Source organism: Cibotium barometz, chromosome 20, assembly GCF_041138505.1.
Source record: "Cibotium barometz isolate CiBa-2024 chromosome 20, ASM4113850v1, whole genome shotgun sequence".
Classification (NCBI taxonomy): Eukaryota; Viridiplantae; Streptophyta; class Polypodiopsida; order Cyatheales; family Cibotiaceae; genus Cibotium; species Cibotium barometz.
In genome coordinates this window covers 15386361-15413005 of record NC_141065.1, presented here as the reverse complement: position 1 = coordinate 15413005, position 26645 = coordinate 15386361, and the positions used below count along the sequence as shown (strand labels likewise).

The following is a 26645-nucleotide window of genomic DNA, read 5'->3' as shown; positions in this document are numbered from 1 at the left end:
ATACCATGTAAGAGGATACAATTTGGTGCATACAAGAGAAACATTTCACACTACAAAACCTTAAAAACTCAAATTGCACACAATAACAGAGAAGAATATTATATTACCAAAGTGATATAATAGAGCCCATGCTTTTGCAGATGTGGAGCCATATGTTGAACCATGGTTAGCACACTATCTTCAACGCTTATGATAATGGCACAGATAGCATCCGAATCCCTTTGTCACCAAGCTTGGACAATGTCAACAGCAGACAACAGGTGGTACACGGTTGTTGTTGTCTACATCCCTTTTTGGTGATGGGTGAATGTCAAAACCAATGATGGTGTCCCAAAGCTCATAGGAGGAAAGAATAGCCTTAAGCTTAAACTTCTAGAGAGGATAATTGGTACCGTCAAGCTTTCAGCACTGAATGGTGGTGGGTGGGGTTAAAGATGACATTTTTGTAACTGCTTTAGCAAAGAGGTTTTATATTGAGCCAAAGCTCTGATACCATGTAAGAGGATACAATTTGGTGCATACAAGAGAAACATTTCACACTACAAAACCTTAAAAACTCAAATTGCACACAATAACAGAGAAGAATATAATATTACCAAAGTGATATACTAGATGGCAAATCCCCACACCTGTGTGCTCTTGTGGAGGGAGCTTCCATAGATGAACTAGAATTGCCAAGATGGAGGCTGCATGCTAGTAAAAGCTAGGGAGTACACTTACAGTGATGATTGACGGTCATAGTTAGTGCCACCATCTGCAATGTAGACTCAGCCCATAAAGGTCAGGCTCATCTTGGGCCCCACAATGTTAGGTAGGGTATCCAAGAGTAAAGTCTATCTACTCTATGTGTAGATTGTTATGAGATAACGGTTCAATGTAGCATGTAACATATTTGGCAGTGTGCCAAATCTAATCCAACCCATCTCTAAACCATTTGGCCTCTTAGGCCACCTTTCCATGTGAATATGGGGATTTTGGGTGCTTGGCTACTTAACCATGGGCACTTCTCATAATGGGGTCCATACAAACATGAGCTAGCCACCACTGATGCCTAAACACTACAATATGAGGGTGAAGCATTGATATCCAACACATGGATCTTACAAGAATGTTATAGTGTTTTTGGAGGTTTAAGCCTTTAGTGTAAGCAATGAGGGAATTCTGAACTATTTTACATACTTACGTTATATATATATACATGTATATGTATGTATATGTATATGTATATATATACATATACATACATATATATACACATACATATACATACATATATATATGCATATACATACATACATACATACATACATACATACATACATATATATATATATATATATATATATATACATGTATACATACATACATACATACATACATACATACATACATATATATATATATATATATATATATATATATACATGTATATGTATGTGTATATATATGTATGTATATGTATATGTATATATATGTATATATATACATATGTATATATATATATATATATATATAATTTTTCTTGTGGTTAGAGAGTTGAAACACTTTCTCTCCAAAAAAATTCAAGACCAAGTTAACACATCTATAAAAAAAAAAATTACCCTTTCTTGGGAACGTTGTCTTCTGAAAGCCTTTGAGTTTTGAAAACTTCAATCTTAAAAGGTTAATACCTTTTCGGAACACTATTGTGCATTCTTACACACACACACACACACACACACACACACACACACACACACACACACACACACACACATACATGTACACATATACATACATATATATATGTATGTATGTATATGTGTGTGAGTGTGATAATATACACACACACACACACACATAACATTCATCATACATATCCTAGTTGGAAAGAAACCCCCCCCCCCTGAACACATAGCTATACACACAGACACACATTTAATCCCTAGAGAAAGAAAGCAAGAAAGATATCTTAAACGTCTCCTAAAGACCCAATGGGTCTATGAGACCAAAGGGATACAATTCTATCCATGGTATGTCTCATCATTATGGAAAAGAAAAACAAAACAAGTACAAAGAGAGAATCAAGATCTTCTTTAACTACTCGATACCATGAGAGAGAGAGAGAGAGAGAGAGAGAGAGAGAGAGAGAGAAAATCATGTCTTGTAATCGGCCCAGGCTCTTCAGTAGAGCAATTACCACTGTAAACCGGAACCCGAATTTCCCCAAATATGATGAAGATGAATGCTTGGCAAGCTCGTATATGCTCGCATGTCGTCCAGGGTGCCTTCATTTCCCATGGCTGCCTCTAAGGATTGCATTACAGCATCCTGATGATCAAGATTACGATGCAACATATGCCTACAAGCTCAAATAAGAAGGGAGTTCCAAAGTGCATGTTAGCTGGCTTCACCAAGTTGTAGCATGCACAGCAAATGGGCTCCTTATGTCCAAAAATGCACCAAAGAGTATGGCTCTAACTATATAACCATAATCCAATACCCACAATGATTCTAATGTGTGTGAGTCTCTTTGGCTAGACCATTGAATTCAACCATTGGTCATCACCGTGTTTAAACTGGGCGCTGAGTATCCGAGTTGCTCAACCACGGCTTCTTGTTGTAAAGGGGGCTTTACAAACCCACATTGAGCTAGCCAAAACACACATCCAAGAGTGCTTCCGGTGGAGCTAAAAGACTAAAGGTACAATAGAGTTAGATGTGATATCACATTCTTTTGTTGTTTCAAGTAATTCACTTCACATACTTTTGTTGGTTTCAAGTAACTCAGGACCAATATTATACTTTTGTTGGTTTCAAGTAACTCAGGACCAATATTATACTGAACAATCCAGCATTTCCATCATAATAATCTAGAAGTTACCCAACAAGAACTTCAAAATTTCAATACAGTGACTTCAACTTCTCATTCTTAACTTAAAACCTTTCAACTCCGATTTTGATTTGAAAGTAAACATTTGGCATTTATTGCAACAAATTTTACAGCTCAAGGGATTGGAGAGTTGCGCTATACAGAAATAATTGTAATCCTCTTTTAGAGGCTATATTTGAAGGGAACACTCAAGAACCTGTGTAACCTTGTACACTTGGCAAAACTGACTGCTCCCCAAACTATCAGTGTAGAAAAATATGACTTGGTTCTATGATTTTTCTAGGGTACTGGAGGCAAGTGGTATGCTAAATTACGTAAATTTATGACAGACAGCATGACTTGTGGGCTTGCCCACGGCTGTCAACAACATGGGCAAAGGCTGGGCCTGGGAGGCCACCCACATCTGTTTTCAACGTTCGATTGATTTAACTGACCGGAGTTCCCAGCTGCCTTCGCCATCAACCAAGTTCAACTCCATAGAATGGAAAGGGATCAGCGCTGGCCGCTGCAACATAATTAGAGATTGAAACTCAGGGATGCATTTTGTAAAACGGAGACGAAGTTGGAAAAAGGCATGCTTAAGGCACAGAACAAGCGCCTTCTGGACTTGCCTGTGAAATGGTGACCACTGTTATACCCATACTGGTTGCTAGTCTGTAGAGGTGTTCTTCCACGTCCACACTTGTTGCACTGCTCACAAAAAACCAATAAGCACTTGATGAAAAAATGCCCAAAGGCAGCTTACTCGACAATGACATCAAAAATATTAATGCTGTGTTTTGATACATACTTGGTGCACTCATCCAAGATACCATACTTTGGTTGATGGAAAAACAGCCGTGCCTGTCCCATAGAGTTCAGGTGCTTGTTAGTCTAAGAGAAGAATTCAATATGACCAAATATAGTGAGTTTCATAAACACTGCTGACATAGAAACACGCACCATCCCAAGCCTTTGCTGCTCACCTAAGGAGAGCATGTCCTCCCAGTTAACCACAGTATCCCACCCTCCTTCACGCTCAAGCAAGTAAACAAGGTGGACATCTTGCAAGGTGGATAGTAGTTTCCTATCTAACGCCGCCAGTGCTTCATCGTGATCCCCTGCATGAGAGCGGAAAGCAATGTCACTGCCCCAGCTGAAAGTCCGGGACGACATCCAGCTCATGATGGCATGGGACCTTGTCAGTGAGCTCCTCCAGGTAAAAACTACAAATGAAATGATGAAAGACAAACCAGAGAGAGAATCTACCTTCCTTGCATGCTTGCGAAACCTTCAGTATTGCCTCATCCAGAGTCAATGGATAAATGATCTGATCCCGTAGTGTTCCTAGAGCAGTGTAAGGACGCTGTGGCACGTAAAAAATTTCTTGACTGAGCCCAATATTTGATTGATTGTCAACCTTTGGTTTTGTAATCCTACCACTTGCACTTGGCCATAATTCACTAAGTACACGAAACATAGAGGTCTTGCCGGCTCCATTAGGACCTACCAATGATCATACATTTTCATGTTAATGCCTTGTATGATTAAAACAGGTGTCGCAGACATGCAAAGATTTTCAAGCTATTGAGACAGGGTGCAGTACAGTACCTGTGACCAACAAGCTTTTTCCAGGAGAAATCCGAAACGTTAGTTTCCTAGCAAGAAGCTTCTGTGCAGGGGTTATGATGTCAACATCTGAGAACACAATGTCATCACCATTCTCTGGAGCTATCGAGTTAACAACTTGTGTCGTGTCCTTGTTCAAAAGACATGTGTTTTGTGAAGAGGCCTTGGTTTCTGCTCAGTCAAGAAAAATTACCTTTGATTTAAGCAGTGTATGTATGTTTGTGTGTATATATGCACGTATGCGCACTGTGTGCGCACACGTGCGTGCGGGCGTACATGCAACTACCTACATGAGACATACCTTGTTGTGCTGCATTTAGCAGCTCATCCAGCTCCATAATTCGTGTTATGCCTCCTGACAGTTCATTGAATTTCCTATACAATTCTAGGAGATCACCAAATGCAAGAAAGCTGTGGGACACAACTGAAGCTAAGAATCGCAAGGCATGTGCCAACTCCCCTGAATTGATACAACAGAGAGCAGCTCAATATTTAAAAAGTGCATGGAGATAATTTGATAAATTTTGGATACATATTAAAAAGATACAATAATGCACCCTAAAATTATATACCTGGTACAGAAGTAGAAGCATGATCCCTGTGACTGTCCATTGCATACAAAAGGCTCAAACCCCATGTGACATTGTGTGGAAGTTCTTTGGTGATAAATCCGTCCACTATACCAAAAATCCACCTCTTCACCAAAAGTCGCTTGGTGTGTTCAAGAAGAGCAGTAAAGCGTGCTTCAATCATCTATCCATGAGAAATTTCTTTCCATAAGTTGAAGAGGACCTTGAATTCATTCAAGTGCATACCAGTATAGAAGCAGCATACTCATAGTAACTCTCTCTCTCCCCAAGAAACAATAACTATTTGGCCCTCCTAGCTCTATTTCACATGATAGAACCCTTGCCCGGACACCAAACAGGTGGAAGAAAGCAAAGGGATAGGGTTTGCTCAAGAAAAAGCACTAGTCTTCGTCAAAAAACAGGGAAAAGCAAAAAGTCAAACTGGGTTGACTGCGTGCTAGGTGCACCACTCGTAAGAGAAGACAGAGCCAGGCGAAAAAGCTAAAAGCCACTTTTTCAAAAAGTAGCTCCAAGGCCAAAAAGCAAGGCCTTGAAGTTAGAAAAGCAAAGCATAAAAAAACTTGGAAAAGCTGGTCAAAAGTTGAGTAATATTATATTATATTTAGTGAAAAAGGGAAAAGCAAAGCAAAAGCATGATGGCTTTTTGGCAAAAAGCAGGGTCTCTTACAAGTATAAAAAGGCTTGAAACCTCTCCCTTCTCATCATCATTGAAGGTGGGAACTTCTCTTGTAGCACTTGGAGTTATCATCAAAGTTGGAAGAACATCTTCTCCGTTGTCATCACTTTCATTGCCACCCCAGGCTGTTATTGCTGTGCACAGCCATCTGCACCTGCCTCAGCTCCCTGCTGCCGCCTACCTGGCTCCCATTCGTTGATAGCTCTGACACCTGCTGCCAGTTCTACTGCTTCCCAAACACTTGTGTGTTGCCCAAACAGCGCCACCATTGGCTGTTCTAGGCACTAGCAGATTCTATTGTGTCGCCTGTAAGATTAATCTGGTTCATACGCTCTTATATGGTCTTGTGTGGGTTGTCCCTTCTCAAGTTTGGACAACAACATTGCAGTTGGTCATCTTATACTTTGACATCTACACGTACCACCTGTGTACTTCAAGTACGGACTTGGAACTTGAACTTGGACTAGAGTCTAGGCTTGGATCTGGAATTGAACTTGGATTTGGAATTGATCAATGGATTGAAGCTAGACCTTGGACTTGATCATTGGATTGGACCTGGACTTGTATCTAGATTTGGATATGGAACTTGGACTTGGATATGAACTTCAACTTAGACATTGGATTGGAACTTGGACTTGGATTCATTGGATTTGGATTTGGATATTCGATCTGGTACTAGCTTGGTGAGAGATACTTGTGGGTCATCCCCGTAGTGTGCCTGGCATTAGAGATCTTGTGCGTAGACAACGACATCGACATCGACATCGACATCGATATGGACTTGGATATCCTACATCAGCATATCTGTTTGTTTTGTATTCATTGATTGTATTGATCTTGGCCAGCGTGCCCGTGGATTGTTCCTGAACAAATTCCTGAAAGGGGGCAGGTCCTGTTCCCCACTCAGTGTGGTGTATTGTGCAAGATCTCTATTCCCTTCTCTCTCTCTCTCCTCTCTCTCTATATCTTTCTCTTGAACACATGGTTGAGTCTGTCAATTGCACGCCCCGTTGGGCTTACAGTGGTATCAGAGCAGGATTTCTCTTGAAGAAACTTTCTTGGGGTGACAGAGCCATGTCAAGAGCAGAGGGAGACCAAGGGCCTAATGAAGGGAACAACTATGAGGCCAATACAGGATTTCAAGATGGGAACCAGGGTCGTCTATCCATTACTCATGAGACCACGGCCATGGCATCAGAAGTGTACCATGACTTTCAACAATTCAAACAGTTTCTCCACGATGAAGAATTCCTAGCTTGGAGAGCCAAGAAGGAAAAGGACCAAGGAAGGGCTTGAATGTTTGAGATTTCATCAAAGATTAAGCCACCAAAGTCGAAGGAGTTGAAGCTGCTAAAGCCTATCTTCGGGCCAAAGGAGTCACCATTGTAGAAGGATCTAGAGCAACCTGCTCTATTTATCATGGAGGAGACAAGGAAGCTACTCCTAGGCTTGTTCTTTTAGATGTAGTTTTCTAAGGACAGGTAAGGGAAAGGAAGGCAAAGAAGCCAGAGAGATCGGAAGATCATCAGATTGACATCATGCCAGGAAGTTCGATGAATGGTTTGCAGTGGTGCTTAGCCCATTGCTTGTTTCGACAAAAAAGCCGTGGAATCTTTGTGGATCAAAGCTATAAAAGAATTCTTTGAAGCCTTGAGATTTTATGCTACCAAAGAACCAATGTTGGTTATTCTAGACCTTTTTGTGGTTGAACATGATGAGATTTCTTTGGAGAAGTCTTGAACCAAGCATGCCATGTTGTGGCCTATGAATGTCCAAGACAAGGAAGCAGATGCATATCTTGGAGACCCTTGAGCCATGCGGTTTCTATGGGTTACTATATGGATTTCACTTTGATGAAGGATCCTTATGCTACTAAAGAAGATTTCAAAGATGTTTTGGAACAGATTGCAAATTAGAGATTTGGTGACTTTTTATGTCATCAAGTAGGGTTTTCTTATGATGCAAACCCAGGTTATGTGTGACGCAAGGAATTGAGGCCAAAGTAATGGAAGAGTGCCATGCTCTTCCCTACATACACTTCAAGCTTTGGAGCCCGTGGTGTGCTAGGCATCACAGATCTTGTGTGTAGACAACAACATCGACATTGACTTGGATATCCTACATCGGCATATCTGTTTGTTTTTTATTCATTGATTGTATTGATCCTGGTCAGCTTGCCCGTGGATTGTTCCTGAAAGGGGGCGGGGCCTGTTCCCCGCTCAATGTGGTGTATTGTGCAAGATCCCTATTCCCTTCTCTCTACATTTGCCGATGTAAAGTCTATTATGAGATCTGAGGGAGATATCACTGCCTCTTCTGAGAGGGTTTTGGGCCGTTACGCAGGGTCGTGGAGTTTGAGGATCAGAGATGCCTGGGATTGTTCCTACTTGAGCTCAGGAGACACAGAGAGACCCTCTTGGCAGACAGGAGACCGAGCCTTGATGTACCTAGACAGAGGATCTTGACAGATTTCTTTGGTACCAACACCAGCAACCCAACCCACACACCTCCTGATACCTCCTCCATTGGACCATCAGGGCACCGACCACGCTCCCAGGGAGTCACCACTGATAGAGTAGTCATCTTATGTCGTGCTCGTCGGCCACGCCCACCAGGATCCCGACCACGGCATCCTCATCATCGCCAGATCATAGCCATTATTGCTTGGCATTGGAGGCGCCTACCTCGCTTCTACGACCTCTCCATTCTAGACAGCCCCATGGCGGAGATATTTGATCTAAAGAGAGGGCAACACTTCAACTGATCAGCATACATGCATCTACCTGATATACATTTTCCAGTATTTTCTACTCAGTATCATCTCGGAGTCTTACAATTCTGTTCTTATAACTGTAAGACAATCAATTTATTGTACTATTTAGTCTCATTTAGTTAGTTGTTCTCTTTGATGAGACACCAACTTCAGATGTACTCTCAGTTTTGGTCTCATAGGCCATTATGGCCTCTTAGAGACGTTAAGATATCATTTCATTTTCTCTCTCCCCTCTCTCCCTATATCTTTATCTCTTGGACATGTGGTTGAGTCTGTCACTGCATGCCCCGTTGGGCTTACATAATACAAACACCTCCTTGCTTATCCTTCCAAGCCAAGGTGGACAAAAGAGTGTGAACAATGTCATTCCATATGCTGCAAATACGGTGGGTGTCATAAACATGAATACCCTCGAAGGCCTCTGAGCATCTCGTCTTCTAGATTATGTCACGCCATGATACTAGCAATAGGCTTTTAACTCCTTTTGAGTACTTAACCATTTAAGACTTTCATGGTTAGACAATACTTCAAAATTGGCACCATACAAAGAATGACGCCACTTTTAAGAGCATGCACAATTGCAAATAGTTCTTTTTCATAAGTTGAATAGTTACTTTGAGCTTTATCCAACTTTTTACTTTCAAATGCAATTGGCCTTCCCTTTTGCAATAATACTGCTCCTACAGCAAAATTACTAGCATTCGTTTCCAATACAAATGGTTCATTTGGATCCACTATTTTTGCAAAATAGGAGCTTTCCTAGGTGGGGTCAATACTCATCAGCGGAGGTGGTGTGTATTGTAACTGGGGAATATCCTGAAGCAAACATCTCTGAGCTATGCCCCTATGGACAAGAATAACAGGATTTGCTCCCCTAGCTGTGGGCCAGACTGAGTCACCCATGCAATAGCACCCCAAGTAATATAGATAGGATCACTCCTCAATCTGCCCAAGAGCTAGCTGGGCTATAGATACCCAGATTCTCTGCACTCCCATAAGCAATGATACACTGTCTCAGATGGAGTTGGGCATCTAGGACAAGAGGAGTCCACACCAAAAACACATGGGGGGCTGTAGCTTCGGTTATAGAGGTGGGCGAGGCCCTACTTTATGAGGATGATGGACCAGGCCTTGCATTGAGTCTCACCCACATGCATCTCTATGACGATTGTAGTGACAGTCCCTGGATTCCTTAGTTACACACTTGTTCGAGATTGGAGATCATCAGTAGCATAGCAGCTTGGTACATTTGGTGAGCTTCATGCAGTGAGGCCATTGACGGATACCAACCCACCCCCCAAGCCGAGGTCATCCATTCCATTTGCGTGGACCTTGTACACACCCTATAGGGCCATTTTAAGCGCTTGACCGGTGACTTGGAGTGCATGCAGGAGCGGCACGAGGCTTTCTTCTATGCATGGACCCTAAACCCTTCTTATCCAGGGAATACGGTGGAGTTTCTTGGCACTACAACCCCCAATGTGGATTTTTCTTCCACCTCCAGATGTAGCCTCCCTCGGATAGAGCGGCCAGCCAAGGAGGGGGCCCCCCCTTCCTTATCTCATATGTATTGCTTCAAATTTTGTGCACTGTGATAGGATCCATGGTTATTGCCTGAGCCTGCAAATCTCTAAATTGATGTAGATAGTTGTCAAAAGGCATATTTTAAACTTGGGCACTATGTTGTACTTCGTCCTCGGCTTGCAGGAACTCTTCGTGAAAAACTCTCTCAAAATCTACCAACATCGTGGGCTTCACTCGTAACTTTTTCCACTAGGTGAGGGCTTTTCTTATCATGAACCCCTATACCCCACTGGCAGAGCTAGGAGTCAACTATCTATGAGCCTTGTGCCTTTTCTCCAACATATAGGGCTCCAGAGTAAAAGAAGGAGCTACCAATGTTGTCCCGGCTCCCCCTGCAGTTACCTACCAAGCTTGTCGATGTTGCCTGTATAACAACAATTGTGTTGGTAAGGCTTGAAATCTGCTTCTCAAGCAAGGCCATCCCTGCGTCAAAGTCTACTTTAGTGACGAAGTAATCAACCGTCACGTCATCATCCTCATGGTCGTCATCAAGATGAATATTCTCATCCCCATCGCACGATCGCTATGTGCTTCATCATGATATATCCCAAGTTAATATGTTGCTGTTCAAGGAAAATCTCGCGTGCTGAGTGTAGAGATGGCAGTGCTGCAAAATACCGCTCTCCCACGATCTTAAGTACGATTCCCGCTCTTGGAATCTCGCCAAGATGTGCACTTATTGTGTGTAGAACCAATGAGTAAGGCCCTACTTTTATACTCAAAATTTAGGCCCTCCCATGCTTTTGTTTTTTTTCCTTTAAAAAATAAAAAACTTATGTGCTTTTGCTTGAAGCTTTCCCCCCTTAAAAAAAAAACCCAAAAAACATCTGCTTTTCCTTGACTAAAAAACGAGTGAAGCTTTACACGGCCTGTTTTTTACACATATCTGTTGCTTCTTTTCTGTGCATGCAGCTCACTGCTCTGCCATGGATTTGCCCCATGTTTGGTCTATTGTAGCCATGGCTGCTGCCAGCATGGCTAGGCTAAGCCCATAGCCAGCTGCCTAGGGTAGCCATGCTTGGCTGCCCTAAGGCGGCTACTGCCCAGCCTCCTACGCCTTCAGCCAACAGCCCCTCCTTCGCAAGCCATCTCTCGGGTACTCGATCAAAGCCCAAGCCCAAGCACACATAAAAAAACAGCGCTTCTTTCCATCTCTTTAAACATCACACAAACCTAAACGCCAGCAAATTCTTGTAAACACCAACAACAATCATTTTAGGGAAAGAGAAGCGATGACAGACATACTTGGAATCTTGACATCTACACCTAGACAAGCATACTCTTTAGCCTCCAAGTTAGGGTTGCTCTGTTACCAAATGTAGAGTTCTTCCAGAGATCTGCCCTAAACACGGGTAGTACTAAACCAAATCATGAGGTAGTAGGCTAGCTCCCAACTACGACTGGCATCCACCAAGCCAAGGGCTCCTACACAATCCCACGTCTACTAAATCCGGCGTCCCATACCACCGAACCCTGCCCGAAGGCCTTCGACACGCCAACCTATGCACTCACCATGTGCATGTCTGCTCTCCTGGTCCAAGCTAGACCTTTAGTGGTGCATCCACACAACTGTATCTCATAACAACCTATGCTCTCACTTATATAGTGATAACTACACCATAAATAGCTAACCTACACTTTATACAGTGATAACTATGCCACACATTCATGGTGCATCCACACAATTTAAGGCCTTCAACACGCCAACCTATGTACTCACCATGTGTACGGCATGAGCATGTTTGCTCTCTTGGTCCAAGCCAGACCTCTAGTGGTGCATCCACACAACTCTATCTCATAACAACCCAAGCTCTCAATTATATAGTAATAACTATGCCATGAATAGCTAACCTGCACTTATACAGTGATAATTGAGCCTGACCTTCAGTGGTGCATCCGCAAAATTGTATCTCATAATAATCGAGGCCCTCACATATATAGTGATAACTACACACGACACGCCAACCTATGTACTCGCCATGTGCACGGCATGAGCATGTCTGCTCTCCCGGTCCAAGCCAGACCTTCGCATCCACACAACTGTATCTCATAACAACCCAAGCTCTTACTTATATAGTGATAACTATGCCATAAATAGCTAACCCACACTTATACAGTGATAACAATGCCAAACCTTTAGTGGTGCATCCGCACAATTGTATCTATTTTGTAAGATCTTCTTAATGAGGAGAAGATGCTTTGTGGACAAATAGGCTACATGCAAGTGCAAGCTGATATTCCCATATCAGACCAGCACTAAGCACATCTTTGAAGCAATCAAAGTATCTGTAATTTATGGTCACATCACATCAACAATACTAAGAAGAGTCAGAATATACATGGGTTCATCTACCTTGCCACCCAACAATAGGCTACAAACCCGATACAACAGTGAGCCACCCCCGAGCTAGAGGCCATACAACCCTAACCAAGTCCACACCGCAAAGGCGTGCCTGTCCTATCCCATGCAACCCTAGTGTACAAAATTAAAACTGGTGCTTTAACACAAACAATAGGATCTTCACAAAGAACAAGATTCAATAGGATAGACTGGGACCTAATCTAGCGGGGTTAGGGGGCCCTGGTACTACGGATTAGCAGGAAGATACTTGGCTAGGATTCCTAGATTGATAAAATAGGCTTAATGGATATTTATAGCAAGTTAGCTATTTATGGCGTAGTTATCACTATACAAGTGAGGGCCTAGGTGCTAGCCGGTACTCAACTACCTTTTTGGCCTAAGATGTTGCTCCACAAGATCTCTCCCAATTTGTCAGCGTCTCAACCTCTCCAGCCATGATGAGTTTGTGCACAAAGTGATATTGAGTCTCAATGTGCTTTGTTCAAGCATGGAACATAGGATTCTTTGCAATCGCCATGCAACTTTGGATGTCACACTGCAGCTCCAATGTCTCCCAAAATCTCCTCAAACACACTACTTCACATGAAACAAAACAAGCTACTTTGTACTCAGTTTTTGTAAAAGAAAGAGCGATTGTAGGCTGCTTTGTACTGATCCACAAGATAACTCCAAATCGAAGAGAGGAACAATAACATGTCTATGATCTCCTCCCTTATCCAATCTGAGTCACAAAATCCAATCAAGGTTTTTCCCAAAGTGTAGGTGATGCCATATTTTTGAGTGCCTTTGATATATCGCAAGATATATCAATGCCTGCATCATCTCTGCCTTCCAATGGTTCCTCCCAAGGCTTATCTAAGAACTTTCCTCAACAAATGAATTACATGCTCCTCAACACATGAATTACATGCCATGTGTCGCATAAGGAGATAAGAGTCAAGACTCCCCACAAGCCTCATGTATTGTTTCACATCCACCAGCTCTGTAGACAGATTTGCAGCAACCTCCACAGAGATGCCAATTGACTTGCACTCAGCCATGCAAAATGCTTTCAACATACTTCTACCGAGAGATGAAAATGTTCTACCGAGACATTAAATGTTCAGCATACTTCTACCGAGAGATGAAAATGCAATCTGGCTCTTGCCAAACTTCAACCCTCAAACAAAAATGCATGAGCCCAAGGTCCATCATTTCTAACTCTTTGCCTAATAACTCCTAATCTTCTTTTCATGGTTCTTCCCAGTCAAGATGAGGTGTAGGAAAAGGGACGCAAACACCCTGTGTTCCATCATCACTGGCACCAATGATTATGTTATGACATTAATTTAGCGTGAGTGTACAAGGATTCAAAACCTTGGGAATCTACTTGCCTTGGAGAAGCTTTCTAATTGAGAAGTAGCAGAGCAATTCATCATGAGAATCAAGAACATACGCGATCAAATTGTAGCTATTGGGATCACAATGATAACCCAAGATCTTGCACGTAGGTACATAAGCATCCTACACCAAAAGTATAATGGTCTTCTCACTTCATTAACGCACAGATCATGGTTCTCCTCTTACTTTTGAGGAGTTCAATGCAATGCTTATAGAGGAGGATGTATTCTTCACCAGCACGAAGAAAGGCAAGGGTAAAGGTTCCAATAGCCTCTCTTCATCAAAAGAAAAGAAGATGAAGGTGAAAGTTTTTAGTACGATAAACCTTTTCATATTCAACTTGAATGCAAGAAGAGGTAAGTAGATGAGAAAAACAACACTTTGAAGCCCACCAAGGAGTCTAGCAACAATATTGAAGTAAATTTGGAGCTTTTTCTGGTGATTGAAGAAATCTGTGTAAAGGATCGTGGTGCAATTGCACCCAGTGGATCTTGGATCATCATCGATAGTGGAGCATCCTGACACACAACCAAATAGAAGAACCAGTATACATCTTTGCAGCTAGTCAAGAATGATGCCAATGGTACAGATACACCTCTTTTGTTTCAATTAATGGTGTTACTAAAAAGTTTTTGGATGTTCTCTGTGTATAGACATCAAAAGCAACCCGATTTTCACCATGGCCATCACTGACCATGATTTGAGAGTTCACTTTGATTGGGATGATGAAGTCACCTTGGATGCAAGTGACAGTGTCGTTGGAAGAGAAATCGGGCGTAACCACCTCTACAAATATCAGCTTTTATTGCCCGTCAATGTGGACACAAGCTGCGGCGTGAGGGAATCTTTGCAGTCTTTAAAGAGATGCAGAAAAGGGGGATTATAGAGCACCTACCAGTATTTCCAAAAGATGCGTGTGCAACTTGTCTGATGGGAAGCTTTTGGAAAGTTTAAAATATGGCTATCAATGGTCTGATTGAGGTGAAGAGTTCACTTTGTTAAAACTCACAACCTACTGCAAGGAACAAGGGATCGAGCACCTGCTGACCCCACCTCTTATAGACTCAAGAAAAATGGCGCTGCAGAACCCAAAAACCACATTGTTGTGGAGTATGCTCAAGGTAAAGGGATTGTGGGTGAACAGTAAGAATTACTACTGAACATAACGGCATAGTTCCTTAGGACAAGGTGAGGCCATGTTAACTGGAGTGCTTACAACATTGCAGCCTACAAATCATGTCCTTCACAATGCTCTTTGTCTGGCCAGTCTCTACTCTCAGACAATGCAATAAAACTCTAATCTGCGCTATCCGCATCGCATGTGACATGTGTCTATGAAGATACTCGGGCTTCTAAATGAAGCCATCATCTATGATTCCCAAAAAGTGATAGAATTTCTTTATGTTCCACATTTCCGGTTGTATACCTCGTGGTGGTGGAGATTGGAAGCTTAGTTCAAGTTTCATCTTTACTGAGGTAGAGTATAGGGCACCTTATAGCTGCCATTATCAGAGCCTGGAGCAGCATTTTTTGAAATGGCCTGAGAAGAAAAGGAAGTTCAAGTCTGGGCTTCAGCCAATTTCTTGATACGCATCACAATGCCACCTTGTAGGATTACATAGCAGCCGCTCTTGCCACAGAGCAATTAGAGCACAAACTGTAGCGTTCTAGTAAAGGGGATCATGCTTTCAAAGGCAAAGAGAGGGCTAGTCATAACCGGAAAAAGGGTGGACAGCATGCTAAACCTTTGGCAAAGGATGCCAAAAGAGGAGGAAAGGTTGAAAATGCATAGCCCAAAGATGCCTCTCAGAAAAAGCACAAGTTTAGCCTAACTCCTGAGCAAAGGGAACAATGTGCTAAAGAGGGTGAATGTTTCTCATGTGGCAGTCAAGATCACATGTTTCATGAATGTCCTAAATGCACGAATAAGGACAATGAGAAGCAGCAAAAGGCAAATGTGCATGCCATTCCCGATGTGAAAGGGAATATAGGAAATGATGACAAAGAGAGGAAGATTTGCAAAGCTTCGGGACAGCTCAAGGATCAGCCCGCACTCTTTATGTTTGATGATTGTGCCACAAATAACTTCATTTCTGTGGAGATGGCATCCGCATTGAACATAGATGTAGGGGACATGGGACCCCATATTGAGGTGGAGGCTGATTTTGCGGGAAAGCAAGTGCAAGTGACCCCTATCATTGGGAAGTTGCGCATATATATCCAAGGGTACCTTGATCATGAGAATTTCTTGGTTGCACCATTGCAGGGATGTGATGTATTGTTGGGAAAGCCGTGACATCACCGCATTGAGCCACACAAGAAGTATAAAACAAAAAAGATTGCTTTTATACATAAGGGCCGTGTTTTTGTGTACCCAATTGGTTTTTGTGCGTGAGAATCTTAAATGTTATGATGAACACGTAGACACTCTTATGAGTGATAGGTTGAAATTTTTAGTTGCATACAAGAATTATTTTGCAGATGCATTACCAGGAGAGTTACTAGTAGATGATGACTGCAAAGAGTCGAGCAAGAGCAGATGACGACGGAACAAGTGAAGGTGCAAACACTGGATGGCAACAATGGCAAGAACCCCTCCGCGGACACACACACACACACACACACACACACACACATGCACGTGCGCGTGCAGCCTTTAGATGATGGTTTGCTGTTATGTTGAAATTTATTTGCTTAACCATCAAGTAGGACAACTTACTGCTTGTTCATGCAAGCCACCTCCAAAGAAAGCGATAGATTCTGCATGTGTACGCAACCTAGAATGCATATATCTGGAAGCCATAAAATGCATTAATAGCCTTTCTTTTGAAAAATATAGATAACCTTGAATACATAACAGTCCATGGACAAATTATGAGAAGAAGATGGCTTTTAGAGTAGTCCCAACCATAAAATAATCTTTACCCTACCTAAACAACCCTTCAAGTTGTTGTTCTTGACTTGTCATAGCTCCAAAATTTGGAGTGAGAGATCGAAGGAAACCCAGCCCGAGAAGCATGTACGTGTACAAAATCACGACACCTCTCCTTCCTGTTAGCATTTTCATTCGCCATGTAAACCTGGACAACAGGAATGCAGTATGGACCCACTTATCTTCATGCTTGCAATCACATGGTAAAAATTTCATGAGAGGAAGCACCATGTCCAACGCATACATACCACAAAATGTCCACCAAAGGTTTCACCATGCCCGTTACTAGGCTGGACATGTCAATACCAAGCTTTTCCACATCTTGAGTAATTCTCTGATCTGCATCCATCCTTGTCTCTGATAAATGTAACACCTGGCAACAAGAAAAAGTATGTTAAGCACCCCTTGCTTATAGAGGTTTATCCAGCAATGATGTTCCCAGTGCTTCAGAGCATGTGGAAGCTAAGAATGATTATTAACATCCTCAGCTTTCATTAGCAGCAAGCATGCAACAAAGATTGAAGCCTTACTTTGTAATATGCATTGTTCTTGAAGTAAAGATTTAATAGATGCTGCGTTGTCCGCCTTCGCCATCCAAGAGCCAACATTGCTGTCAAGTACCTAAGCCAAACCAGTGTGAAACAACATTCAAAATCCTTCTTTATTTTAGTGTGTAACATGGCATCTTAAACAAAGTACATAAAATTTACAACCTTAAAGATGGTGCAACAACTGCGGATGCTGCACTTTGAAGCACACTAATACCAATCAGGCGGACAAAAGCTGCTTTGTCTTGTTCAAGTACATACTTGACACTTGTACCTAATCACACCACATAAAAAGTCAGTGTGTTCATGCCTACATGCATCTCTCTCTCTCTCTCTCTCTCTCTCTCTCTCTCTCGTACATTTGTTCAACACTTCTCATATGCGCATGATACTTTGGCTCCACTGATTGTATGTGTGTTTAATCGTGCCATTTGTGAGGGTTTCCCGGCAAGCTGGACAGAGCATACCATTGTACCACTCTTCAAGAGTGGGGACCCCATGGTACCAGGCAACTATAGGACGATCATGATTGGTCGTTACTTGGCCAAACTATATGGCTCTATATTGGAGTCCGAGTTGAGCTGCCGGGCAGAGGCATGGTCACCGAGCACAGGATAGGCCGGCTTCAGGAGAGGATTTACTACCTTGGATCACATACTAACACTTCGGGCACTTATTGAAGAGGGCAGGGCACAGAAGAGAAGGATATACTGCTGTTTTGTGGACTTACTCAAAGCCTTTGATACCGGGCCATGTGCCAGGCTTATGCATAGATTGCAGGACATTGAGGTACCTGAGGATATGCAATGGGGGATCTATGCTTTGTATGAGTCTGTGTGACAGGCAGAGTCTGAGCTCCAGACGGACTATCCGATATGGTGACCAGCACGATAGGGGTGAAGCAGGGATGCCCGCTGTCACCCACCCTCTTTAGGTTGTACATGGATGTGGTCTCCGATTATGTAGACAGATTGGGAGGCCCAAGGGCATGCCTGGCAAGGGTGTTGATACCCATCTTGTTATATGCAGATGACATTGTTCTAATCTCAAACTCTCCGGAGGGATTACATAGACATTTGGATGCATTACAGTCATTCTGTGCAGATAGAGATCTGACAGTGAACCTTGGGAAAACCAAGGTTATGGTGTTTAACACCACACAAGCATGGGTAATGAGATCAGAGTATCATTTCACTTTCCGAGGGGAGCCGGTTGAGTACGTCAGGTCATATGTCTATTTGGGAGTTACTTTCACAGGGCCGCGTTTCTCCCTGAAGGAGGCAGCAACAGCTAGATTAGCTCGAGGGCATGCAGCCTTGGGGGTACTTGAGAGGCAATGTGCACTCATACAATTTCAGGAGCCGTGCACCAAATTGTGGCTATTTGATACACTTGTCACACCGACCCTCCTGTATGGAGCTCCAATTTGGGGGGCCAGCAAACATCACGGATCTCAGAGAGGGATAGATGAGGGATGGAGGCATATGGAGAGACCATTGATTATGATGATTGCCCGCATGATTTGGAGCAAATCATCGGTACCACATGAGATTGTTCGGGCTGAGTTGGGTGCCGCACCAATAGTGACCGAGGCCCTATTCTAGGCAGTTACCTTTTTACAGCGGCTATGGGAGCTCCCTCAGCAGAGATACTCGTGATTGGCATTGACCTCATCCATACAGTTGGCAGAGGATGGACCTACTCATTGCTGGTATGCTCAGATGAGATCATGGTTTGCAGATAGAGGCACTCCCACCCTTTCAGTACAACTTGGATTGTCCATTTTTGGATCTCACCCGCTCAGAGCAGAACTCCGTGATTAGGATGCATATCGTCAGAGTGGACACAGAGAGGACATGGACTAGTCCCCTTGAGCCCTTAGGCATGAATATGGCTCATTACAAGAGCCATTTTTGTACCTCTCACCAAATGGTTTTATCACCCGCCCGGCGTACATGGATGTACACCTATTACATGATATGTTGTGCCATTGGAAAGATCCGGACCTCATCACACCAGCTGCGGATTGAGACAAGGCGATATGTGCATCAGATCTCGGATGACCGCATTTGTTAGCTATGCTACCAAGAGGCAGAGACAGAGGAGCACTACATTTGCCGATGTACAGTCTATTATGATATCCGAGGGAGATATCACTGCCTCTTCCGAGAGGGTTTTGGGCTGTTACGCAGAGTCATGGGATTTGAGGATCAGAGATCAGACAGGAGACCAAGCCATGATGTACCTAGACAGAGGATCCTGACAGATTTCTTCAACACCAGCACCAGCACCAACAACCCAGCCCACACACCTCCTGATACCTCCTCCATCGCGCCATCAGGACACTAGCCACGGTCCCAGGGAGTCACCATTGATAGAGCACTCGTTGGCCACGCCCACCAGGATCCCGACCACGGCATCCTCACCATCGCAAGATCAGAGCCATTATTGCTTGGCATCGGAGGCGCCTACCTCGCTTCTACGAGCTTTCCATTCTAGACAGCCCCATGGCGGAGATATTTGATCTAAGGAGAGGGCAGCACTTCAACTGATCAGCATACATGGATCTACTTGATATACATTTTCCAGTATTTTCTACTCAGTATCATCTAGGAGTCTTACTTATAGTTCTTATAACTGTAAGATAGTCAGTTTATTGTACTTTTAAGTTTCATTTGGTTGTTCTCTTTGATGAGACACCAACTTCAGATATACTCTCAGTTTTGGTCTCATAGGCCATTATGGCCTCTTAGAGACGTTAATATATCATTTCATTTCTCTCTCTCTCTCTCTCTCTGCCCTCGTGTTGCATTCTACCGACGTTAATACCTGTCTCTCCCAGTGTGTGTGTGTGTGTGTGTAATAAAAGAGGACCCTCGCACTACCTTTCTGCCACCCACAAGTGGGGCAGATTGGCTAGTGCGAGGGCCCTTATAAAGACCATGATCCACCCGAGTTCAAGTCCCACCGTTGGTCGTATATGCCCTTGTGTTGCATTCTACCGATGTTAATACCTCTCTCTCTCTCTCTCTCTCTCTCTCTCTCTCTCTCTCACACACACACACACACACACACAAACAAATGGTCAAACTAAAAACCCACCATTGAGGTCTGCAATTCGGTCAGAGATCCAAGTACGCACAACCACAAGCGTGGCAACAGCTAATAGCTGCCCACCTTGCTTACCAGATAAGCTAGGCACCTTATGATAACACACAGCCATTTATCAGTCCCATATGATTGATTTTGTTTCAAGTTTCAGAGGAAAAAGGACAAACATAATGAGACAATAATGAGAGCATATCATTATTGATTTTTATCAGTCCCATATCATTGATTTTGTTTCAAGTTTCATCTAGACAATAATGAGAGCATAATCTGCCAGTATGGAAAAATCACTTATTATCCTTAAGTCGGAACTCATACAAGTATCCTTGATAAAGCAGCTACTCTTGCTGGCATACTTCGAGGATCACTTCTCAACCTTGGAACCCATGGCACAGGCATAAGAGTGTCTTCTGAAGGTGATCGCGCAAAAACAGCTTCAATGTAGGAGTCAGCTGCTTGTGATGCTTCATCCTTGTAGAAGGAGAAAAAAAAGAGTTTACAAGTTTTAATTTCTTCGCTTTTGATTTAAAACAATGACGTACATATACACATGCACACCCCTAAAATAACACCTACCTCCTTTGCTGTATTGAACATTTTTCTCACAGTCATCGCATCACTCTGGTGGGCGGGCATAGTTCGATCTTCATTTCTGGAATCTTCGATTGGAAGTGCTCCAGCCCTAGAACATTGAATTTACTCAACAAGAAGCAACACACAACTAGAAAATTTAGACAAGCACAGTAGGCAACAAACGGTGTACCCTTTGTAATATAGAGTTGAAGAGCCCTCTCCATCCAATGAAAGAACAATGTCATGGAATGCAACTAGTGCAGGCCTGTGAGATATAGTGATACAAGAGGTCCCCATAGCCCGGACATTGGCACAGAAGCGTTCCTCCATGTCCGTGGTCACAGCACTAGTGCATTCATCAAGTATGGCAAAGGAAGGCTTGTGGTAGAATAGCCTGGCCATGCCTAGCCTTTGCTGCTCTCCAAGAGATAACTCATCACCCCAGTTAACCTCTGTTTCCATAGAATAACGGTCTAAAAGGTACTCCAGATCCACCTGCAAGAATTCGTGCAGTTTAGTTAACAAATTTGACAGCACGGAATCTAGACCTTTCTGGTAAACCGAAAATATTGTTCTCACAAAACAAACAGTACAGTGATACAAACATTTTTGAGAAGCTCCCGCATGCCCTCTTTTGTGAGGGGTTTGATCTCCTCACCAGCTGTAAGAGGATAGATGAGTTGGTCTTTTAAAGTCCCAACTGCAGTATATGGCCTTTGTGGAACATAGAAAATCTTGTTGTTTAGGTACGATCCCACGCCTGGCTTTGCAATGCACCCGGCAACCAGGGGCCAAAGGCCTCCAAGGACACGAAACAGAGAGCTCTTTCCACTCCCATTTGGACCTGCAAAAGTAGGAAATGTGGCCAGAAGACCAATCAACAAAGGCACCAGCATGTAGGCCAGCAATGTCAAAGTTTAAAAAAGACCGTGAAGTCTTCTTTTGGGTCTTGAGATCAAACTTACCAGTGATCAGCAAGTTTGATCCAGATTCTATTTTTAGTGTCAGATTCTCAACCAAAGTATTCCCAGTAGGCGTCACAACCTGTAGGCAGAGAATCATGTATTGAGCTAACTGCTTCTTTTTCTTACCATACTTTATGTTTATGGAAGGCAGCATAGAAGCAAAATTCCACCACAATCATCCATGTCATTACCATGCCACACATACACACATTTTCCAAAAGCTGTACAAATTACCTTTACATCCTTGAATTCGATGTGATTTGCTTCCACAAAGTAGCCACTGGAATCCCTTTTCTGTGAAGGTCGATGGCTACTACTGGCTTGGCCACCTGCTTTTCGCAGCTCTCGCGCAACCAGCATTAGCTCCTGAATGCGATCTGCATAGCCACTGCATTTCCTCATCCCGTGAGCATCCGTTTCTTATATTTCAAAGGCATACATGAAATATTAACTGACAAAAGGCCCTCTCAATTGGCAGGAAAAATAACCTGATCCTGAGCAGCTTGCGAGAACTGAAAGCAAGGGTTCCAAGAGATTGAAACAAAGCTATGATAACGCTCGTGTGGTAGCGCATGTTGCTTAGCATTTCTGCACGCCCTAGTGTCGAGTGATCAGGTTTCAAATTCCCAGTAAAAAAGGGTTCTATGATCAGTACGACTCCAACTGTGGCCCCAAGGTATTTAAGTGTGAAATCTTGAATCATGCCAAACCACCACTGTGTATGCAGCATGTTACTCAAATGCTTGATAACAGCTCCAAACCGATGCTTAACAATGAATGCTTCTCTGTCATTCCCTCCATAGAAAGCTATGCTCTCCGAATGTGTCCGAAGTCTTGCATGAATTTGCTTGTAGTCTCCTTCTAATTGTTGCTCTTTAGCTAGCATTCTTCCAAAAGGAGGTGAAAGACCCCCGGTAACAAAACCCGCACCAAGCACGTAAGCCTGAGGAGAGGGCCAAAGTTTTGAGCACAAACTATATGTATTATGTAGACCATGCTATAGGTATGAATCTAGATGTAGGAACATACCAGTATCCACATGGCATACTTTGGACTGGCGTAGGAACAAAGGCGCCAAGTATAGATGATTGCATCAAAAATGGATGTCATGTTTTCTTGGATGACATCACTTATCTCCGATGAAAACCTCGGTATGTCACTTGCGATACGTTGCTCTGGGTTGCTTATCCGCTTATCCACATAAGACATCTTGTAATAGGTCATGTTCTGCACTCACGATTGGGTTAGCTTAGTCAACCGCATCTAAGTTCTCCTTCTAGATGGACTTAGGCAGACTTGCATACCTGGAAATAGTCAGCATGAACACAATCGGTCAAAATTTTCCGAAAATGCAGGCGTAGCATCCCTGTAAGAAACTTAGTTGTTGAGAATAGAGCTGATTGAAGTAGGCACAGAAGCAAGTTTTCGGCAATAAGACGAGCAAATAGTGAGGCACGCCTCAGAAAGGCCGCCCGGAAAAGAAAGCCTTGGACTCTTGCCAACCTATTGCCAAGAGCTGTTCTAAGCACCTGCAGAACAATGCCATGGGATAAGGATTTTTTTCAGATTTAAAAAATGTAGACTAGTCCAAGGCAAACCACAAAAGCAAAAAGTCATGCAGGACGAACATATGAAAAGAGGTTAAAAACTGAAAGACAAAGAACAGTGCTGATGACATCGAAACCTTCAGGTTCTCAAAAACAAGCTTGTTCTCAAGCACAACACGCTGCCCTCCTGCGATAAGGTTTCTCTTGTGACCACAAGCATAGGTAGAACATGGTCAACCGACAGCTCGCGCACATCCAGCAACTAACCGCCACCTTGCTGGGTCCATTGTCACACCATGAACAGAGATGATAAGGTGCCATAGGTAGAACATGGTCAACCGACAGCTCGCGCACATCCAGCAACTAACCTCCACCTTGCTGGGTCCATTGTCACACCATGAACAGAGATGATAAGGTGCCATAGGTTTCTATGGTAGAAAATCTAGTCTTCATGCTCAGCAAAGGACTTCTTATCATTCCAAGAAAAGAAGTGAGAAGAACAGAAGTTGTTGTGTACATGATAAAAATCAATGCGTGAAGTTGTTTAGGCTGCAATGACAGTGTTGGGTTTGGGTGGGCTGGAGGCTGGGCTTCTATACCCTCAATTTGAGGCTGTTTGAAATGTCAGCCCCCATCTGGGGCTGTCTTGGGCTGCCCAATAGTCCTCAACTTGTCCATGCTGATTTGACCTGTCCATAAATTCCCAGCCTGGCATTCTTATATGCCAATTGCCTCAAGGACTTAAAAACTCACCATACAATGCCCAGCCCTCCATGGTTTCCCCGTAGTTGTGCCTTGTCAGAACATGTGACAACACACTGATGGTATTACCCAAATACTGCTGAACAACCCAGCACATAATCGTGGCTGGAGCACTGGTCAATCCCAGTGCCATCACTATAAATCAAACACCCAAACGACGTACGGAATGTTATCTTTCGGATTTCATCCAAAATCGAGATGAATCCTCAGGGCATCTAATCCACAAAATAACCGCATGCTTCCATCATTAGTTTTGACCAGAAGCACAGGTGCTCCAAATGGCAAAGAACTTGCCTGTCTGATCCCCTTCCTACAACTGTTGTTTGAGCTCTGCATGCCCAGGTCTTTGCAGCAAATATGGAGCCTAAGCTCAATGGAGTGATCCTCTTTCCTAAAAGGAGGCACCTCACATAGAAGATTCCTTTTTAAAAAAAATAGCAAAGCTCTTCCATGAGTGTCCTTCCTTTCTGTGGAAAGTCCTCCAATTCTACTTGGTCCATAGCCTAGACGTACAACACCACTATGTTGCAAGGGTTCATTTACCACAACAATATATGCATTGCAGATATTGATGTGATCTTCATATCCTGCCTGGAGTCATCACATACAAAGCCAATTTCCGCAATGCAGACGGCAGCAATGGGCCATGGCAACCAAACAGAGGATCATAGGATGATGTATGATCATCATACTTTCCCTATGAAGAGTAGATTTTATGGTATTCTACCTAGAAATTTTACGAGGTCTGACATCATAACTTACCTACAACTTGCATTAAGTCACACATGGGTTGCAGCTATATAGCTGTCTGTGTACATAGCCCTTGTGGGCACTTGTAGATGGTATGAAAAGCCTCAAGGTATAGTCTTACCACTCTAGGCATGAGCTTGAACTGTGAAGCACCATGGAAGCTTGATTGACAGATGCTGCATCTACATTCTGAAAGTTTATGTCCAAATACCTAACTAGTCTTCACTTGACAATTATCTTGACACAGAAGTAATAAAACGATTAATACTTACAGCCATAGCAGCCAAAGAAAGCAGTGTTTTCAACCCTTTGGTTCCCATTTTTGCAATCAAAATACTGGCAAGCGCATACATTGACTTCATCCCACTTTTGTTCTGCCTTTTCCCACTCAAGTAACTGCCGCTGCTCTTGTCGAGGGCCGTTTTGTTCAATGTAATCTCATCGTCAACAGCCCTTGGAATTGCCATTTGGTTTCTCCTGTTAGAAGAGCAATGGGCATATGCAAAACCACCTCCGGCAATCAATGCAGCTGCTGCTACCATCAAGACCTTCCTGTTGTTGTCAAGAGAAAAAAAAAACAGCAGCAAAGTCACATAAGTCGCATTAAGTATAGGTTTTAAAGTAGTATGATTGATTACATTTCATTCAGGACCAGAAAAAATCTATCATTTACAACACAATTATTAACATGTAATTAAAATTAGTCATTAGAGAGTCACCTTCTGGGGTGAGAGTGTCTTTGTAGGAGAGCCTTTCCAAGCTGTGGGAAAGCCATGGTGGTCTGTTCTGCTTATGAAGGATCTCGATCACGACACTAATTCTACCCTCATAAGCTTTGAGAAATGTTGTTCTAATTAATGATGAGGATGATCACGTGTGAGATGTCATGTATGGTGCAGCTCATCATCATAGATACATTATGTGCATACATAAAAGATGCAGAATCTAGAACTAAAAATTTAAAAGAATTGTCAAAATCTAAATGAATTTAAATTGTCTATGAAAGTTTAACTCATTTAAAGGATCTTGTACGCATCTACTTTCAAAACATGAAGAATCGTAATTTGGAAAATTGCTTGAATAGTTTGTTTAAGTTACAAAAGCTAATTTCAAAAGATGCATAATTTCATGTTGCTCTAGAGATTCAAGTAATAAAATCCATGGGAAAAAGTGGAGTCTGAGAATATAAATTTAATCTTAAATTGGTAGGCAAAGCGGAAAATTAAATTTGTGTAAATATCTGAATGTGGTAGCAGAAGTCTTAAGATTGAGGTTATGATCATAATCTTGAGAGAGAGAGAGAGAGAGAGGTACCTGTCAGAGGAAGCGGAGCGTATAGCACCTCGAATTTTATTAGAGAGGGGGGAAAAAAAGGCCTAGAATTCGGCTCTTTAACCAGCTAGAAAAGCAGCAAAGTAGTATTTTTTTTTTTTAAAAATAAAAAGCAGGGATTTTGAATTAGAAAAAGAAAAGGGACTGACGATTACATAGCAGATACGGGCTGTGCCCTTTCAAAAGGAAACATACTGATCTAGGGGTTACATGATTACAAGGGCATGCACACATGGGTATATAGAACAGTTGCAAGCTCTCGGGGGCCTGTTGGGGTGTGCAG

At 42.8% G+C, this 26645-nt stretch overlaps 1 protein-coding gene across 2 annotated transcripts; it reads right to left on the bottom strand.

Moving 5' to 3' along the window:
• Window positions 1-3139: 3139 nt before the first annotated feature.
• LOC147627572 (ABC transporter D family member 1-like) lies at window positions 3140-26439 on the bottom strand. 2 transcript variants are annotated; one of them, XM_086814485.1, is made up of 26 exons: window positions 26345-26439; window positions 25750-25880; window positions 25303-25582; window positions 23276-23500; window positions 23001-23198; window positions 22460-22914; window positions 22206-22359; window positions 21972-22050; window positions 21612-21850; window positions 21197-21501; window positions 21010-21115; window positions 20752-20904; window positions 20428-20527; window positions 17491-17599; window positions 17308-17398; window positions 17026-17150; window positions 16776-16925; window positions 16565-16637; window positions 5053-5233; window positions 4782-4940; window positions 4463-4651; window positions 4121-4357; window positions 3815-3972; window positions 3663-3715; window positions 3484-3562; window positions 3140-3377 (listed from the first exon to the last, which is right to left on the bottom strand). In XM_086814485.1, the coding sequence occupies exons 2-26, from the start codon at window positions 25803-25805 to the stop codon at window positions 3282-3284; spliced, it is 4050 nt and encodes a 1349-aa protein (XP_086670611.1). In that variant the 5' UTR covers window positions 25806-25880; window positions 26345-26439; the 3' UTR covers window positions 3140-3281. The 2 variants fall into 2 exon arrangements, 1 of the variants encoding a protein (XP_086670611.1); XR_015268258.1 differs by having other exon boundaries at window positions 3228-3377; window positions 3838-3972.
• Window positions 26440-26645: the final 206 nt, after the last annotated feature.